This window comes from Oncorhynchus clarkii, chromosome 22 (genome assembly GCF_045791955.1).
Source record: "Oncorhynchus clarkii lewisi isolate Uvic-CL-2024 chromosome 22, UVic_Ocla_1.0, whole genome shotgun sequence".
NCBI classification, from domain to species: domain Eukaryota; kingdom Metazoa; phylum Chordata; class Actinopteri; order Salmoniformes; family Salmonidae; genus Oncorhynchus; species Oncorhynchus clarkii.
Window position 1 is genome coordinate 50,032,588 of NC_092168.1, and position 20,327 is coordinate 50,052,914.

General features: G+C 46.5%; 1 protein-coding gene across 3 annotated transcripts in view; it reads left to right on the top strand.

The window, feature by feature from the left end:
* LOC139380991 (neuropilin-2-like) overlaps positions 1-20,327 on the top strand; it is a 184,271-nt gene that overhangs the window by 151,055 nt on the left and 12,889 nt on the right. For 2 of the 3 annotated variants that reach the window (XM_071124212.1, XM_071124211.1), the window contains exon 16: positions 8,073-8,105. In XM_071124212.1, the coding sequence (XP_070980313.1) occupies positions 8,073-8,105 (33 nt within the window). Of the gene's footprint in view, positions 1-8,072; positions 8,106-18,443; positions 19,505-20,327 lie in introns of those variants that run through there. The other variant, XM_071124210.1, reaches the window with a different exon arrangement.

Sequence of the window (20,327 nt, forward strand, 5' to 3'; positions counted from 1 at the left end):
CCCTCTCAGACACAGTACAGAAGACTAGACTACCTCCCTCTCAGACACAGTACAGTAGACTAGACTACCTCCCTCTCAGACACAGTACAGTAGACTAGACTACCTCTCAGACACAGTACAGAAGACTAGACTACCTCCCTCTCAGACACAGTACAGTAGACTAGACTACCTCCCTCTCAGACACAGTACAGTAGGCTAGACTACCTCCCTCTCAGACACAGTACAGTAGACTAGACTCCCTCTCAGACACAGTACAGAAGACTAGACTACCTCCCTCTCAGACACAGTACAGTAGACTAGACTACCTCTCAGACACAGTACAGAAGACTAGACTACCTCCCTCTCAGACACAGTACAGTAGACTAGACTACCTCCCTCTCAGACACAGTACAGTAGACTAGACTCCCTCTCAGACACAGTACAGTAGACTAGACTACCTCTCAGACACAGTACAGAAGACTAGACTACCTCCCTCTCAGACACAGTACAGTAGACTAGACTACCTCTCAGACACAGTACAGAAGACTAGACTACCTCCCTCTCAGACACAGTACAGTAGACTAGACTACCTCCCTCTCAGACACAGTACAGTAGACTAGACTCCCTCTCAGACACAGTACAGTAGACTAGACTACCTCCCTCTCAGACACAGTACAGTAGACTAGACTACCTCCCTCTCAGACACAGTACAGTAGGCTAGACTACCTCCCTCTCAGACACAGTACAGTAGACTAGACTACCTCTCAGACACAGTACAGTAGGCTAGACTACCTCCCTCTCAGACACAGTACAGTAGGCTAGACTACCTCCCTCTCAGACACAGTACAGTAGACTAGACTACCTCTCAGACACAGTACAGAAGACTAGACTAGACTACCTCCCTCTCAGACACAGTACAGTAGACTAGACTACCTCCCTCTCAGACACAGTACAGTAGACTAGACTCCCTCTCAGACACAGTACAGTAGGCTAGACTACCTCCCTCTCAGACACAGTACAGTAGACTAGACTACCTCTCAGACACAGTACAGTAGGCTAGACTACCTCCCTCTCAGACACAGTACAGTAGGCTAGACTACCTCCCTCTCAGACACAGTACAGTAGACTAGACTACCTCCCTCTCAGACACAGTACAGTAGGCTAGACTACCTCCCTCTCAGACACAGTACTGTAGACTAGACTCCCTCTCAGACACAGTACAGAAGACTAGACTACCTCCCTCTCAGACACAGTACAGTAGGCTAGACTACCTCCCTTTCAGACACAGTACAGTAGACTAGACTACCTCCCTCTCAGACACAGTACAGTAGACTAGACTACCTCCCTCTCAGACACAGTACAGTATGCTAGACTACCTCCCTCTCAGACACAGTACAGAAGACTAGACTACCTCCCTCTCAGACACAGTACAGTAGGCTAGACTACCTCCCTCTCAGACACAGTACAGTAGGCTAGACTACCTCCCTCTCAGACACAGACTACCTCCCTCTCAGACACAGTACAGTAGTCTAGACTACCTCCCTCTCAGACACAGTACAGTAGACTAGACTACCTCCCTCTCAGACACAGTACAGTAGGCTAGACTACCTCCCTCTCAGACACAGTACAGTAGACTAGACTCCCTCTCAGACACAGTACAGAAGACTAGACTACCTCCCTCTCAGACACAGTACAGTAGACTAGACTACCTCCCTCTCAGACACAGTACAGAAGACTAGACTACCTCCCTCTCAGACACAGTACAGTAGGCTAGACTACCTCCCTCTCAGACACAGTACAGTAGACTAGACTACCTCCCTCTCAGACACAGTACAGTAGACTAGACTACCTCCCTCTCAGACACAGTACAGTAGACTAGACTACCTCCCTCTCAGACACAGTACAGTAGACTAGACTCCCTCTCAGACACAGTACAGTAGACTAGACTACCTCCCTCTCAGACACAGTACAGTAGGCTAGACTACCTCCCTCTCAGACACAGTACAGTAGACTAGACTACCTCCCTCTCAGACACAGTACAGAAGACTAGACTACCTCCCTCTCAGACACAGTACAGTAGGCTAGACTACCTCCCTCTCAGACACAGTGCAGTAGACTAGACTACCTCCCTCTCAGACACAGTACAGTAGACTAGACTCCCTCTCAGACACAGTACAGTAGACTAGACTACCTCTCTCTCAGACACAGTACAGTAGACTAGACTACCTCCCTCTCAGACACAGTACAGTTGACTAGACTACCTCTCAGACACAGTACAGTAGGCTAGACTACCTCCCTCTCAGACACAGTACAGTAGGCTAGACTACCTCCCTCTCAGACACAGTACAGTAGACTAGACTACCTCTCAGACACAGTACAGAAGACTAGAATACCTCCCTCTCAGACACAGTACAGTAGACTAGACTACCTCCCTCTCAGACACAGTACAGTAGACTAGACTCCCTCTCAGACACAGTACAGTAGGCTAGACTACCTCCCTCTCAGACACAGTACAGTAGACTAGACTACCTCTCAGACACAGTACAGTAGGCTAGACTACCTCCCTCTCAGACACAGTACAGTAGGCTAGACTACCTCCCTCTCAGACACAGTACAGTAGACTAGACTACCTCCCTCTCAGACACAGTACAGTAGGCTAGACTACCTCCCTCTCAGACACAGTACAGTAGACTAGACTCCCTCTCAGACACAGTACAGAAGACTAGACTACCTCCCTCTCAGACACAGTACAGTAGGCTAGACTACCTCCCTTTCAGACACAGTACAGTAGACTAGACTACCTCCCTCTCAGACACAGTACAGTAGACTAGACTACCTCCCTCTCAGACACAGTACAGTAGGCTAGACTACCTCCCTCTCAGACACAGTACAGAAGACTAGACTACCTCCCTCTCAGACACAGTACAGTAGGCTAGACTACCTCCCTCTCAGACACAGTACAGTAGGCTAGACTACCTCCCTCTCAGACACAGTACAGTAGACTAGACTACCTCCCTCTCAGACACAGTACAGAAGACTAGACTACCTCCCTCTCAGACACAGTACAGTAGGCTAGACTACCTCCCTCTCAGACACAGTACAGTACAGTAGACTAGACTACCTCCCTCTCAGACACAGTACAGACCTCCCTCTCAGACACAGTACAGAAGACTAGACTACCTCCCTCTCAGACACAGTACAGTAGACTAGACTACCTCCCTCTCAGACACAGTACAGAAGACTAGACTACCTCCCTCTCAGACACAGTACAGTAGGCTAGACTACCTCCCTCTCAGACACAGTACAGTAGACTAGACTACCTCCCTCTCAGACACAGTACAGTAGACTAGACTACCTCCCTCTCAGACACAGTACAGTTGACTAGACTACCTCTCAGACACAGTACAGTAGGCTAGACTACCTCCCTCTCAGACACAGTACAGTAGGCTAGACTACCTCCCTCTCAGACACAGTACAGTAGACTAGACTACCTCTCAGACACAGTACAGAAGACTAGAATACCTCCCTCTCAGACACAGTACAGTAGACTAGACTACCTCCCTCTCAGACACAGTACAGTAGACTAGACTCCCTCTCAGACACAGTACAGTAGGCTAGACTACCTCCCTCTCAGACACAGTACAGTAGACTAGACTACCTCTCAGACACAGTACAGTAGGCTAGACTACCTCCCTCTCAGACACAGTACAGTAGGCTAGACTACCTCCCTCTCAGACACAGTACAGTAGACTAGACTACCTCCCTCTCAGACACAGTACAGTAGGCTAGACTACCTCCCTCTCAGACACAGTACAGTAGACTAGACTCCCTCTCAGACACAGTACAGAAGACTAGACTACCTCCCTCTCAGACACAGTACAGTAGGCTAGACTACCTCCCTTTCAGACACAGTACAGTAGACTAGACTACCTCCCTCTCAGACACAGTACAGTAGACTACCTCCCTCTCAGACACAGTACAGTAGGCTAGACTACCTACCCTACCTCCCTCTCAGACACAGTACAGTAGACTAGACTACCTCCCTCTCAGACACAGACACAGTACAGTACAGTAGACTAGACTACCTCCCTCTCAGACACAGTACAGTAGACTAGACTACCTCCCTCTCAGACACAGTACAGTAGACTAGACTACCTCCCTCTCAGACACAGTACAGTAGACTAGACTACCTCCCTCTCAGACACAGTACAGTAGACTAGACTACCTCCCTCTCAGACACAGTACAGAAGACTAGACTACCTCCCTCTCAGACACAGTACAGTAGACTAGACCTCCCTCTAGACTACCTCCCTCTCAGACACAGTACCTCCCTCTCAGACACAGTACAGAAGACTAGACTACCTCCCTCTCAGACACAGTACAGTAGGCTAGACTACCTCCCTCTCAGACACAGTACAGTAGACTAGACTACCTCCCTCTCAGACACAGTACAGTAGACTAGACTCCCTCTCAGACAAAGTACAGTAGACTAGACTACCTCTCTCTCAGACACAGTACAGTAGACTAGACTACCTCTCAGACACAGTACAGTAGACTAGACTCCCTCTCAGACACAGTACAGTAGAGTAGACTACCTCTCAGACACAGTACAGTAGGCTATACTACCTCTCAGACACAGTACAGTAGACTAGACTACCTCCCTCTCAGACACATTACAGTAGATTAGACTACCTCTCAGACACAGTACATTGGGCTAGACTACCTCTCAGACACAGTACAGTAGACTAGACTACCTCCCTCTCAGACACAGTACAGTAGACTAGACTACCTCCCTCTCAGACACAGTACAGTAGACTAGACTACCTCCCTCTCAGACACAGTACAGTAGACTAGACTACCTCCCTCTCAGACACAGTACAGTAGACTAGACTACCTCCCTCTCAGACACAGTACAGTAGGCTAGACAACCTCTCAGACACAGTACAGTAGGCTAGATTACCTCTCAGACACAGTACAGTAGAGTGAACTCCTTCTCAGACACAGTACAGTAGGCTAGACTACCTCTCAGACACAGTACAGTAGGCTAGACTACCTCCCTCTCAGACACAGTACAGTAGACTAGACTACCTCTCAGACACAGTACAGTAGACTAGACTACCTCTCAGACACAGTACAGTAGACTAGACTACCTCTCAGACACAGTACAGAAGATTAGACTCCCTCTCAGACACAGTACAGTAGGCTAGACTACCTCTCAGACACAGTACAGTAGACTAGACTACCTCTCAGACACAGTACAGTAGACTAGACTACCTCTCAGACACAGTACAGTAGGCTAGACTACCTCTCAGACACAGTACAGTAGACTAGACTACCTCTCAGACACAGTACAGTAGGCTAGACTACCTCCCTCTCAGACACAGTACAGTAGACTAGACTACCTCTCAGACACAGTACAGTAGACTAGACTACCTCTCAGACACAGTACAGTAGGCTAGACTACCTCTCAGACACAGTACAGTAGACTAGACTCCCTCTCAGACACAGTACAGTAGGCTAGACTACCTCTCAGACACAGTACAGTAGACTAGACTACCTCTCAGACACAGTACAGTAGGCTAGACTACCTCTCAGACACAGTACAGTAGACTAGACTACCTCTCAGACACAGTACAGTAGACTAGACTACCTCCCTCTCAGACACAGTACAGTAGGCTAGACTACCTCTCAGACACAGTACAGTAGACTAGACTACCTCTCAGACACAGTACAGTAGACTAGACTACCTCTCAGACACAGTACAGTAGACTAGACTACCTCCCTCTCAGACACAGTACAGTAGGCTAGACTACCTCTCAGACACAGTACAGTAGACTAGACTACCTCTCAGACACAGTACAGTAGACTAGACTCCCTCTCAGACACAGTACAGTAGGCTAGACTACCTCTCAGACACAGTACAGTAGACTAGACTACCTCCCTCTCAGACACAGTACAGTAGACTAGACTACCTCTCAGACACAGTACAGTAGACTAGACTCCCTCTCAGACACAGTTCATCTATTGCAACACAACGTCAGCCCAGTCCTGCCTACCAACCCGCCTGTGTCTGCTGCTCTGGTTAATTGTCTCAGTAATCCACCCATTCATTCCACAGACCCTCGTTCTCAATAAGCATTATGATATGTTCCATCAGACCTCCTCTCCTCCTCCTCCTCCTCTCCCCCTCCTCCTCCTCCTCCTCTCCCCCTCCACCTCCTCCTCCTCCTCTCCTCCTCCTCCTCCTCCTCTCCCCCTCCTCCTCCTCCTCTCCCCTCCTCCTCTCCCCCTCCTCCTCCTCTTCCCCTCCTCCTCCTCCTCCTCTCCCCCTCCTCCTCCTCCTCCTCTCCCCCTCCACCTCCTCCTCCTCCTCTCCTCCTCCTCCTCCTCCTCTCCCCCTCCTCCTCCTCCTCTCCCCTCCTCCTCTCCCCCTCCTCCTCCTCCTCCTCCTCTCCCCCTCCTCCTCCTCCTCTCCCCTCCTCCTCTCCCCCTCCTCCTCCTCCTCTCCCCCTCCACCTCCTCCTCCTCCTCTCCTCCTCCTCCTCCTCCTCTCCCCCTCCTCCTCCTCCTCTCCCCTCCTCCTCTCCCCCTCCTCCTCCTCTCCCCCTCCTCCTCCTCCTCCTCTCTCCCTCCTCCTCCTCCTTCTCTCTCCCTCCTCCTCCTCTCCCCCTCCTCTCCTCCTCCTCCTCCTCCTCCTCCTCCTCCTCCTCCTCCTCCTCCTCCTCCTCCTCCTCCTCTCTCCCTCATCCTCATCCTCCTCTCTCCCTCCTCCTCCTCCTCTCCCCCTTCTCTTCCTCCTCTCCCCCTCCTCCTCCTCCTCCTCTCCTCCTCCTCCTCTCCCCCTCCTCCTCCTCCTCCTCATCTCCTCATCCTCCTCCTCTCCCCCTCCTCCTCCTCCTCCTCCTCTCCCCTCCTCCTCCTCCTCTCCCTCCTCCTCCTCCTCGTCCCCCCCTCCTCCTCCTCTCCCCCTCCTCCTCCTCTCCCCTCCTCCTCCTCCTCCTCCTCTCCCCCTCCTCCTCCTCCTCCTCCCCCTCCTCCTCCTCCTCTCCCCCTCCTCCTCCTCCTCCTCCTCCTCTCCCCTCCTCCTCCTCTCCCCCTCCTCCTCCTCCTCCTCTCCCTTCCTCCTCTCCCTCAGCAGCCAATAAACAGCTGCAAATCTCAGTTCTCCTCTCTTCGCTCTGTCCTCTCAGTCTCACATTCAAACTACTGGGGCTAGTCACCATCTTCTCAGTCTCACCTTCCTCTCAGTCTCATCTTCCTCTCAGTCTCACCTTCCTCTCCCACTCTCACCTTCCTCTCTCAGTCTCACCTTCCTCTCTCAGTCTCACCTACCTCTCAATCTTACCTTCTTCTCAGTCTCACCTTTCTCTCTCAGTCTCACCTTCCTCTCAGTCTCACCTTCCCTCTCAGTCTTACCTTCCTCTCTAAGTCTCACCTTCCTCTCTCAGTCCCTCCTTCTCTCTCAGTCTCACCTTCCTCTCAGTCTCATCTTACAACTTCCTCTCTCCCTCCAGTCTCACCTTCCTCTCTCCCCTCAGTCTTACCTTCCTCTCTCAGTCTCACCTTCCTCTTTCAGTCTCACCTTCCTCTCTGTCTTTACCTTCCTCTCTCAGTCTCACCTTCCTCTCTCAGTCTTTCCTTCCTCTCAGTCACACTTTCCTCTCAGTCTCACCTTGCTCTCTGTCACATCTTCCTCTCTCAGTCTCACCTTCCTCTCTCAGTCTCACCTTCCTCTCTCAGTCTCACCTTCCTCTCAGTCTTACTTTCCTATCAGTCTCACCTTCCTCTCAGTCTCACCTTCCTCTCTCAGTCTCACCTTCCTCTCAGTCTTACCTTCCTCTCAGTCTCACCTTCCTCTCTCATTCTCACCTTCCTCTCAGTCTTACCTTCCTCTCTGTCACACCTTCCTCTTTCAGTCTTACCTTCCTCTCTCAGTCTCACCTTCCTCTCAGTCTTACCTTCCTCTCAGTCTTACCTTCCTCTCTCAGTCTTACCTTCCTCTCTCAGTCTTACCTTCCTCTCAGTCTGCTGTAGTATGTTGATCAGAATGGCATTGCATTTTTAATACAATTTAGTCCTTCTCTTTCTTTCAGAACCCTTCGCTGCATTCCCTCCTGACATGACTGGTGAGTTGGCCTTGTTATCTTTGACTACTTCCTGTTTCCTGTGCGAACGTTCGTCTACTTCCTGTATGAATATGTGTTGCTTCCTGCTTGTCGCTCCGACCCAGCTTGCAGTTACGACACTGATCCATAAACACTAATTTACCTGATTCTACTATGTGATTCAATTCCATTCTAAGTCTTAAACTGATGACTATGCTGTTTCAAAACTGCATCTGAATCTTGTTTAGGTATAAGGAAACAGAGGAGAAATTGCTTCCGGGTTTTCAGTTTGTTGGTATTGAACTTGTTCCTGAGGTTATGATATCGGTGGGAATCGGGACGCTACTGTTACCAACATAATGCATCCCAGCACTATGATCAGAGCATGTGTCCCTGCGTGCATGTCTGAGGTCAAGCATCCATCCCGTTATGTTGTTGTCTCTACATATGAACAGGTGAACAGAGTCTTAAAGAAACATCACACGCTAATGTTTTGAATTAGCTTTTATATTTTCAGTACTGTGAAATATTTGTTGTTCCATTATATCTGTGTACAAACTCAGAGAAGGTAGTGCCCTCATGTGCATTAGGGTTTTGTATGTACCAGGTGTCTAGGGTATGTACAGCTTTCTCTACTGGAAGGCTAGGGTATGTACAGCTGTAGGTACTGGAAGGCTAGGGTATGTACAGCTGTAGGTACTGGAAGGCTAGGGTATGTACAGCTTTCTCTACTGGAAGGCTAGGGTATGTACCGCTGTCTCTACTGGAAGGCTAGGGTATGTACAGCTGTAGGTACTGGAAGGCTAGGGTATGTACAGCTGTAGGTACTGGAAGGCTAGGGTATGTACAGCTGTCTCTACTGGAAGGCTAGGGTATGTACAGCTGTAGGTACTGGAAGGCTAGGGTATGTACAGCTGTAGGTACTGGAAGGCTAGGGTATGTACAGCTGTCTCTACTGGAAGGCTAGGGTATGTACAGCTGTAGGTACTGGGAGGCTAGGGTATGTACAGCTGTAGGTACTGGAAGGCTAGGGTATGTACAGCTGTAGGTACTGGAAGGCTAGGGTATGTACAGCTGTCTCTACTGGAAGGCTAGGGTATGTACAGCTGTAGGTGCTGGAAGGCTAGGGTATGTACAGCTGTAGGTACTGGAAGGCTAGGGTATGTACAGCTGTCTCTACTGGAAGGCTAGGGTATGTACAGCTGTAGGTACTGGAAGGCTAGGGTATGTACAGCTGTAGGTACTGGACGGCTAGGGTATGTACAGCTGTAGGTACTGGAAGGCTAGGGTATGTACAGCTGTAGGTACTGGAAGGCTAGGGTATGTACAGCTCTAGGTACTGGAAGGCTAGGGTATGTACAGCTGTCTCTACTGGAAGGCTAGGGTATGTACAGCTGTCTCCACTGGAAGACAAGGGTATGTACAGCTATAGGTACTGTACTCTATTCTACTGCACTGTGATGTACTGTACTGTACAACACTCTACTGTAAGGTACTCTACTCTATTCTACTGTACTGTACTCTACTCTATTGTACTGCACTCTACTGTACTGCACTGTACTCTGTTCTACTGCACTGTACTCTATTCTACTGCACTGTCCTGTACTGTACAACACTCTACTGTACTCTTCTGTTCTCTACTGTACTGTATTGTACTCTACTCTACTGTACTGTAATCTACTCTACTGTACTCTATCAACTCTACTGTACTCTACTGTACTGTACTGTAATGTACTCTACTGTACTGTACTGTACTCTACTCTACTGTACTGTACTGTACTGTAATGTACTCTACTGTACTGTACTGTACTCTACTGTACTGTACTGTACTGTACTGTACTGTACTGTACTGTACTCTACTCTACTCTACTCTACAGTATTGACATCTACTGTACTCTACTGTACTCTATCCTACTCTACCGTACTGTACTCCACTCTACTGTACACTACTCTGCTGAACTCTACTCTACTGAGGTAGAGGAGATTAGAGGAGATGAGATTAGAGTAGAAGAGAGTAGAGGAAAGTAGAGGAGGGTAGAGGAGGGTAGAGTAGAGGAGAGGAGGGGAGAGGAGAGTAGAGTAGAGGAGAGGAGAGGAGGGTAGAGGAGAGAAGGGTAAAGGAGAGGAGAGTAGAGGAGAGGAGAGGAGAGGAGGGTAGAGGAGAGGAGAGAAGGGTAGAGGAGAGGATGGAAGAGGAGAGGAGGGTAGAGGAGAGGAGAGTAGGGGAGAGGAGAGTAGGGGAGAGGAGGGTAGAGGAAAGGAGGGTAAAGGAGGGTAGAGGAGAGGAGGGTAGAGGAGGGTAGAGGAGAGGAGAGGAGGGTAGAGGAGAGGAGAGGAGAGGAGAGGAGAGGAGAGGAGAGGAGAGGAGAGGAGGGTAGAGGAGAGTAGAGGAGAGGAGAGTAGAGAAGGGTAGAGGAGAGGAGGGTAGAGTAGAGGAGGGTAGAGGAGAGGAAGGTAGAGGAGAGGAGAGGAGGGTAGAGGAGGGTAGAGGAGAGGAGGGTAGAGGAGGGTAGCGGAGAGGAGAGGAGGGTAGAGGAGGGTAGAGGAGAGGAGAGGAGGGTAGAGGAGAGGAGGGTAGAGGAGAGGAGGGGGGAGAGGAGGGTAGAGAGAGGAGAGGAGAATAGAGGAGAGGAGAGGAGAGGAGGGTAGAGCACATGAGAGGAGGGCAGAGGAGAGGAGAAGAGAGGAAGGTAGAGTAGAGGAGGGTAGATGAGAAGAGAGGAGAGAAGAGGAGAGGAGGGTAGAGGAGGGTAGAGGAGAGGAGGGTAGAGGAGGGTAGGGGAGAGGAGAGGAGGGTAGAGTAGAGGAGGGTAGAGGAGAGGAGAGTAGAGTAGAGGAGAGGAGGGTGGAGGAGAGGAGGGTAGAGTAGAGGAGGGTAGAGGAGAGGAGAGGAGGGTAGAGGAGAGGAGAGGAGGGTAGAGGAGGGTAGAGGAGAGGAGGGTAGAGGAGAGGAGGGTAGAGTAGAGGAGGGTAGAGGAGAGGAGGGTAGAGTAGAGGAGAAGAGGGTGGAGGAGAGGAGGGTAGAGTAGAGGAGGGTAGAGGAGAGGAGAGGAGGGTAGAGGAGAGGAGAGGAGGGTAGAGGAGGGTAGAGGAGAGGAGAGGAGGGTAGAGGAGAGGAGGGTAGAGGAGGGTAGAGGAAAGGAGAGGAGAGGAGGGTAGAGGAGAGGAGGGTAGAGGAGAGGAGGGGGAGAGGAGGATAGAGAGAGGAGAGGAGAAGAGAGGAGAGGAGAGGAGAGGAGAGGAGAGGAGAGGAGAGGAGAGGAGAGGAGAGGAGAGCACAGGAGAGGAGGGCAGAGGAGAGGAGAAGAGAGGAAGGTAGAGTAGAGGAGGGTAGATGAGAAGAGAGGAGAGAATAGGAGAGGAGGGTAGAGGAGGGTAGAGGAGAGGAGGGTAGAGGAGGGTAGAGGAGAGGAGAGGAGAGGAGGGTAGAGTAGAGGAGGGTAGAGGAGAGGAGAGGAGAGGAGGGTAGAGTAGAGGAGAGGAGAGGAGAGGAGAGGAGAGGAGAGGAGAGGAGAGGAAATTAGAGTATACGAGAGGAGAGGAGAGTAAGGGGTTGTAGAGGAGGGAGGAGGAGGAGGAGATTGGCAGGATTTTGCTTGATTTTCTCTCTTGGATGGCTGTAGGTTTAGTCACAAATGGCACACCATTTTTTTGGACCAAAAGGGCTCGGGTCAACAGGGCTCGGGTCAACAGGGCTCGGGTCAACAGGGCTCGGGTCAACAGGGCTCGGATCAACAGGGCTCGGGTCAACAGGGCTCGGGTCAACAGCGGTGCATTCCATTTGGGAAGCAAACTGTGTGCTAGTCTGTGGTGGGTAGATGAGTGAGAGATGGGCACTCTTGATCCGTGTATTTGGCTGTCGGGGTGTTGGGGTGGTTTCCTTGGAGATGTTTGGCTTGAGGCAGACGAGACTGGCAGACAACCATTCATGTAAGAAAACAGAACGGGGAAATCTTGTCTGAAAATGACCACTTAGAATTCACTCCCAGATCCATCTCCCTCATGTTCCCTCCCAAACAGTAGAGCTAAATATCTCCCTCTTGTTCCCTCCCAAACAGTAGAGCTAAATATCTTCCTCTTGTTCTCTTCCAGACAGTAGAGCTATCTATCTCCCTCCTGTTCCCTCCCAGACAGTAGAGCTAAATATCTCCCTCTTGTTCCCTCCCAGACAGTAGAGCTAAATATCTCCGTCCTGTTCCCTCCCAAACAGTAGAGCTAAATATCTCCGTCCTGTTCCCTCCCAGACAGTAGAGCTAAATATCTCCCTCTTGTTCCCTCCCAAACAGTAGAGCTAAATATCTCTGTCCTGTTCTCTCCCAGACAGTAGAGCTAACTAACTCCCTCCTGTTCTCTCCCAGACAATAGAGCTAACTATCTCCCTCCTGTTCTCTCCCAGACAGTAGAGCTAACTATCTCCCTCCTGCTCTCTTCCAGACAGTAGAGCTAACTCTCTCCCTCCTGTTCTCTCCTAGACAGTAGAGCTAACTCTCTCCCTCCTGTTCTCTCCTAGACAGTAGAGCTAACTCTCTCCCTCCTGCTCTCATCCAGACAGTAGAGCTAACTATCTCCCTCCTGCTCTCTTCCAGACAGTAGAGCTAACTCTCTCCCTCCTGTTCTCTCCTAGACAGTAGAGCTAACTCTCTCCCTCCTGTTCTCTCCCAGACAGTAGAGCTAACGATCTCCCTCCTGTTCTCTCCCAGACAATAGAGCTAACGATCTCCCTCCTGTTCTCTACTAGACAGTAGAGCTAACTATCTCCCTCCTGTTTTGTAATAGACAGTAGAGCTAACTCTCTCCCTCCTGTTCTCTCCCAGACAGTAGAGCTAGCTATCCCCCTCCTGCTCTCTTCCAGACAGTAGAGCTAACGATCTCCGTCCTGTTCTCTCCCAGACAATAGAGCTAACGATCTCCCTCCTGTTCTCTACTAGACAGTAGAGCTATCTATCTCCCTCCTGTTCTCTCCGAGACAGTAGAGCTGACTATTTCCCTCCTGTTCTGTAATAGACAGTAGAGCTATCTATCTCCCTCCTGTTCTCTCCCAGACAGTAGAGCTAACGATCTCCCTCCTGTTCTCTACTAGACAGTAGAGCTAACTATCTCCCTCCTGTTCTGTAATAGACAGTAGAGCTATCTATCTCCCTCCTGTTCTCTCCGAGACAGTAGAGCTGACTATTTCCCTCCTGTTCTGTAATAGACAGTAGAGCTATCTATCTCCCTCCTGTTCTCTCCGAGACAGTAGAGCTAACTATCTCCCTCCTGTTCTGTAATAGACAGTAGAGCTATCTATTTCCCTCCTGTTCTCTCCCAGACAGTAGAGCTAACTCTCTCCCTCCTGTTCTCTCCCAGACAGTAGAGCTAACTATCTCCCTCCTGTTCTGTAATAGACAGTAGAGCTATCTATATCCCTCCTGCTCTCTCCCAGACAATAGAGCTAACGATCTCCCTCCTGTTCTCTACTAGACAGTAGAGCTAACTATCTCCCTCCTGTTTTGTAATAGACAGTAGAGCTAACTATCTCCCTCCTGTTCTGTAATAGACAGTAGAGCTAACTATATCCCTCCTGTTCTGTAATAGACAGTAGAGCTATCTATCTCCCTCCTGTTCTCTCCCAGACAGTAGAGCTAACGATCTCCCTCCTGTTCTCTCCCAGACAGTAGAGCTAACTATCGCCCTCCTGTTCTGTAATAGACAGTAGAGCTATCTATCTCCCTCCTGTTCTCTCCGAGACAGTAGAGCTGACTATCTCCCTCCTATCTGTCTTGTCTTTCAATTAGGCAGACAGCTGAGTTGAGGTCAAATATGGTCCTGGAAAGCTGTCTCTCTAAAGGGGCACTATCTTAGATTCAAACAGTGCACTCTCAGACTAGAGCGTTCAACTCAAAGTTAAGATCGATGATAACAACTGAAATACCTCTAATCACAGCTATGATCTGTGATAACACCTGAAATACCTCTAATCACAGCTATGATCTGTGATAACACCTGAAATACCTCTAATCACAGCTATGATCTGTGATAACACCTGAAATACCTCTAATCACAGCTATGATCTGTGATAACACCTGAAAGACCTCAACTCAAAGCTATGATCTGTGATAACACCTGAAATACCTCTAATCACAGCTATGATCTGTGATAACACCTGAAATACCTCTAATCACAGCTATGATCTGTGATAACACCTGAAATACCTCTAATCACAGCTATGATCTGTGATAACACCTGAAATACCTCTAATCACAGCTATGATCTGTGATAACACCTGAAATACCTCTAATCACAGCTATGATCTGTGATAACACCTGAAATACCTCTAATCACAGCTATGACCTGTGATAACACCTGAAATACCTCTAATCACAGCTATGATCTGTGATAACACCTGAAATACCTCTAATCACAGCTATGATCTGTGATAACACCTGAAATACCTCTAATCACAGCTATGATCTGTGATAACACCTGAAATACCTCTAATCACAGCTATGATCTGTGATAACACCTGAAATACCTCTAATCACAGCTATGATCTGTGATAACACCTGAAATACCTCTAATCAAAGCTATGATCTGTGATAACACCTAAAATACCTCTAATCACAGCTATGATCTGTGATAACACCTGAAATACCTCTAATCACAGCTATGATCTGTGATAACACCTGAAATACCTCTAATCACAGCTATGATCTGTGATAACACCTGAAATACCTCTAATCACAGCTATGATCTGTGATAACACCTGAAATACCTCTAATCACAGCTATGATCTGTGATAACACCTGAAATACCTCTAATCAAAGCTATGATCTGTGATAACACCTGAAATACCTCTAATCACAGCTATGATCTGTGATAACACCTGAAATACCTCTAATCACAGCTATGATCTGTGATAACACCTGAAATACCTCTAATCACAGCTATGATCTGTGATAACACCTGAAATACCTCTAATCACAGCTATGATCTGTGATAACACCTGAAATACCTCTAATCACAGCTATGATCTGTGATAACACCTGAAATACCTCTAATCACAGCTATGATCTGTGATAACAACTGAAATACCTCTAATCACAGCTATGATCTGTGATAACACCTGAAATACCTCTAATCACAGCTATGATCTGTGATAACAACTGAAATACCTCTAATCACAGCTATGATCTGTGATAACACCTGAAGAGGTTGTTTTAACTTTGTAGCCAGATGTTCTCTTGTTTGAGTTCCGTCCAGTGTGTTCAGTATTTGGCAGGTTAAATAATTATATTGAAATGACCAAACAAGCCTTTATTGCAGGCTATATAATAGATTACCTATTCATCAGGCTATATAATAGATTACCTGTTCATCAGGCTATATAATAGATTACCTATTCCTCAGGCTATATAATAGATTACCTATTCCTCAGGCTATATAATAGATTACCTATTCATCAGGCTATATAATAGATTACCTGTTCATCAGGCTATATAATAGATTACCTGTTCATCAGGCTATATAATAGATTACCTGTTCATCAGGCTATATAATAGATTACCTGTTCATCAGGCTATATAATAGATTACCTGTTCATCAGGCTATATAATAGATTACCTGTTCATCAGGCTATATAATAGATTACCTGTTCATCAGGCTATATAATAGATTACCTGTTCATCAGGCTATATAATAGATTACCTGTTCAACAGGCTATATAATAGATTACCTGTTCATCAGGCTATATAATAGATTACCTGTTCATCAGGCTATATAATAGATTACCTGTTCATCAGGCTATATAATAGATTACCTGTTCATCAGGCTATATAATAGATTACCTGTTCATCAGGCTATATAATAGATTACCTATTCATCAGGCTATACAATAGATTACCTGTTCATCAGGCTATATAATAGATTACCTGTTCATCAGGCTATACAATGGATTAACTATTCCTCAGGCTATATAATAGATTACCTATTCATCAGGCTATATAATGGATTACCTATTCCTCAGGATATATAATAGATTACCTATTCCTCAGGCTATATAATAGATTACCTGTTCATCAGGCTATATAATAGATTACCTGTTCATCAGGCTATATAATAGATTACCTGTTCATCAGGCTATATAATAGATTACCTGTTCATCAGGCTATATAATAGATTACCTGTTCATCAGGCTATATAATAGATTACCTATTCATCAGGCTATACAATAGATTACCTGTTCATCAGGCTATATAATAGATTACCTGTTCATCAGGCTATACAATGGATTAACTATTCCTCAGGCTATATAATAGATTACCTATTCATCAGGCTATATAATGGATTACCTATTCCTCAGGCTATATAATAGATTACCTATTCCTCAGGCTATATAATAGATTACCTGTTCATCAGGCTATATAATAGATTACCTGTTCATCAGGCTATATAATAGATTACCTATTCATCAGGCTATATAATAGATTACCTATTCCTCAGGCTATATAATAGATTACCTGTTCATCAGGCTATATAATAGATTACCTGTTCATCAGGCTATATAATAGATTACCTATTCATCAGGCTATATAATAGATTACCTATTCCTCAGGCTATACAATAGATTACCTGTTCATCAGGCTATATAATAGATTACCTGTTCATCAGGCTATACAATGGATTAACTATTCCTCAGGCTATATAATAGATTACCTATTCATCAGGCTATATAATGGATTACCTATTCCTCAGGCTATATAATAGATTACCTATTCCTCAGGCTATATAATAGATTACCTGTTCATCAGGCTATATAATAGATTACCTGTTCATCAGGCTATATAATAGATTACCTGTTCATCAGGCTATATAATAGATTACCTGTTCATCAGGCTATACAATGGATTAACTATTCCTCAGGCTATATAATAGATTACCTATTCATCAGGCTATATAATGGATTAACTATTCCTCAGGCTATATAATAGATTACCTATTCATCAGGCTATATAATGGATTACCTATTCCTCAGGCTATATAATGGAGTACCTATTCATCAGGCTATATAATGGAGTACCTATTCATCAGGCTATTCCATGGATTAATTATTCCTCAGGCTATATAGTAGATTACTTATTCCTCAGGCTATATAATAGATTACCTATTCATCAGGCTATATAATAGATTACCTATTAATCAGGCTATACCATGGATTAATTATTCCTCAGGCTATATAATAGATTACCTATTCATCAGGCTATACCATGGATTAATTATTCCTCAGGCTATATAATAGATTACCTATTCATCAGGCTATATAATAGATTACCTATTCATCAGGCTATATAATGGATTACCTATTCATCAGGCTATATAATAGATTACCTATTCCTCAGGCTATATAATAGATTACCTATTCCTCAGGCTATATAATAGATTACCTATTCATCAGGCTATATAATAGATTACCTATTCATCAGGCTATACCATGGATTACCTATTCATCAGGCTATATAATGGATTACCTATTCATCAGGCTATATAATAGATTACCTATTCCTCAGGCTATATAATAGATTACCTATTCATCAGGCTATATAATGGATTACCTATTCATCAGGCTATATAATAGATTACCTATTCATCAGGCTATATAATAGATTACCTATTCATCAGGCTATATAATGGATTACCTATTCATCAGGCTATATAATGGATTAACTATTTCTCAGGCTATATAATGGATTAACTATTCCTCAGGCTATATAATAGATTACCTATTCATCAGGCTATATAATGGATTAACTATTTCTCAGGCTATATAATGGATTACCTATTCATCAGGCTATACATTGGATTACCTATTCATCAGGCTATCTAACGGATTAACTATTCATCAGGCTATATAATGGATTAATTATTCATCAGGCTATATAATTGATGAACCATTCCTCAGGCTATATAGAGTATAACCTATTCATTAGGCTATATAATGGATTAACTATTCATCAGGCTATATAATTGATGCACTATTCCTCAGGTTATGTCATAGTCCCAATCTGCCATGTAAAACCTGCTTGCTGCTCTCCACGAAGAACGATTGATAATGTCCAAAAGTATAGCTGCATAAACCTGGCTTTGCAATGCATTTTATCAAACAAGGTCCAACCTCAGCAATGGCAGAAGCATGAGCCTCTGCTTGTCTATGTTCAGTACATGTCTGTTTTGTTTGTAAAAATTATTATTTTTTAAATACACAAATAAATATATATATTGTGCCTTATTAAAAGACAGAAAGGTCTGCACTTTGCTGCATGCCTGCCCTGCCTTCATCTCTGCCTCCCAAGCCAACTACTCTGTGTGTCTCTGCTCTACCACCAGGGGGAGCTCTTCCTGGTGCCAGTGAGCCCACAGTAGACACAGAGGTGTCAGTGCAGCCCATCCCCCCCTTCTGGTATTATGTAATGGCCGGCGTTGGGGCTCTGTTGCTCCTGGCATCATTCACTCTGGTCGTGGTTCTCTGTTGTCACCGCTATCAACTAGCAGCCAAGAAGAACAGCCAGCACTCAGTGTCCTACCAGAGTGCCCACTACCACAGCTCTCACTACGGCCCCGGGCCTAACCACAACCACTATTCCGGGCCTGGGGGAGTTATGTCGACCCACTACCCCAACAGAGGGCCTCTGTCTGGGTTGGGGCTGGCAGGACCCTCCGCACCTCCAATGGAGCCCATGCTGTCTATCAGGCTGGAGAAGGAGGATGAGCATCGAGGCTCCCAGTGCTGACTATGTTTGACACAGAGACAGACAGACAGAGAGACAGTACTGTGACTGGGCGGGACACCTGCCCTCAGATATCTATAGACACCCTCAGATGATGTCGTGAAGGAACGATCTGGTCCGACTGGCCCTCTGTTTGGAATCTGCTGTCTCTGAAGGAAAATTTAAATAAAAAAACAACAACATTAAGAGCAACAACAAAAAAAAAAGGTGCAGAAAAGGCACCAAAGTTTCCTTCTGTTGATGATATTGTTTCTCTTAGCGGAGCTGCTGCTTTGTGGCTTTAAGACAGGACGAGGAGGGTTTGCTGTGATGATGTGCTTCCTGTTTCATTGAGCTTGTTTACGTCCAAAACATCCAGCCAGAACCCTTAGCGGCGGGCCCCGACTCCCACAAAGGGTTTCTGGGAAAGATGGGATTCGGAATATGAGTCTATGTCTCAATTGGCACCCTATTCCCTATATAGTGCACCATGGGCCCTGGTCTAAACTAGTGTGCTGTATAGGGGTAGGTTGCCATTTGGGACGGCCCTTAGTCTTTCAGTGGGGAGTTAAACCTTTGATTGAACAGTCCAGTGGAGAGGACACTCTTATAGCGGTGCCAAGATGCTGTAGGGAGGAGAGACGGAAACCGAGACAGAGATAGAGTGGGTGAGAGAGGAGAGGAGAAAAAGAGAGAGAGAGAGCTAGAGAGAGAGCAGAGGGGAGTGAAGCCTGGATAGTCAGAGGGAGTTGTTTCCACGTGTAGAGCACCTCTGACATTTACAACAGGAGAGGTGCTCTGTTGACGTATACACAGAGAGAGAGAGAGAGAGAGAGAGAGAGAGAGAGAGAGACAGAGAGAAAGAGAGAGACAGAGAGAGAGAGATCTGCTGCTCTTGAAGAAGGAGTCAGGAGAGAGAGAGGTATGTCGGTATGACATATCTCTATTTTGTTTGACCCCCCTCCTGACTGTGGAGAGAACTCTGGTCCATGTTTCAGTTTGCTTGGATGAAGGACTTGCTTGTGTCTGTTTAGATATATTATAAACTAATGTTTTATTTCCTTTACGAAGGACTGAAGCGATGGAGACAATCCTGAACTAACTGCATTGGCGCACCTATCAATGGAGACAATATTTGTTTTCTTACTATATGCAACAGTCTTCTGAAGCTACCTTAGACAGCCTATACCCTCTGAAACAACCTATACCCTGTGAGACAGACTATACCCTGTGAGACAACTTATACCCTGTGAGACAACCTATACCCTCTGAGACAACCTATACCCTGTGAGACAGATTATACCCTCTGAGACAACCTATACCCTCTGAGATAGCCTATACCATGTGAGACAGACTATACCCTCTGAGACAACCTATACCCTCTGAGACAGACTATACCCTCTGAGACAACCTATACCCTCTGAGACAACCTATACCCTGTGAGACAGACTATACCCTCTGAGACAACCTATACCCTCTGAGACAGACTATAGCCTCTGAGACA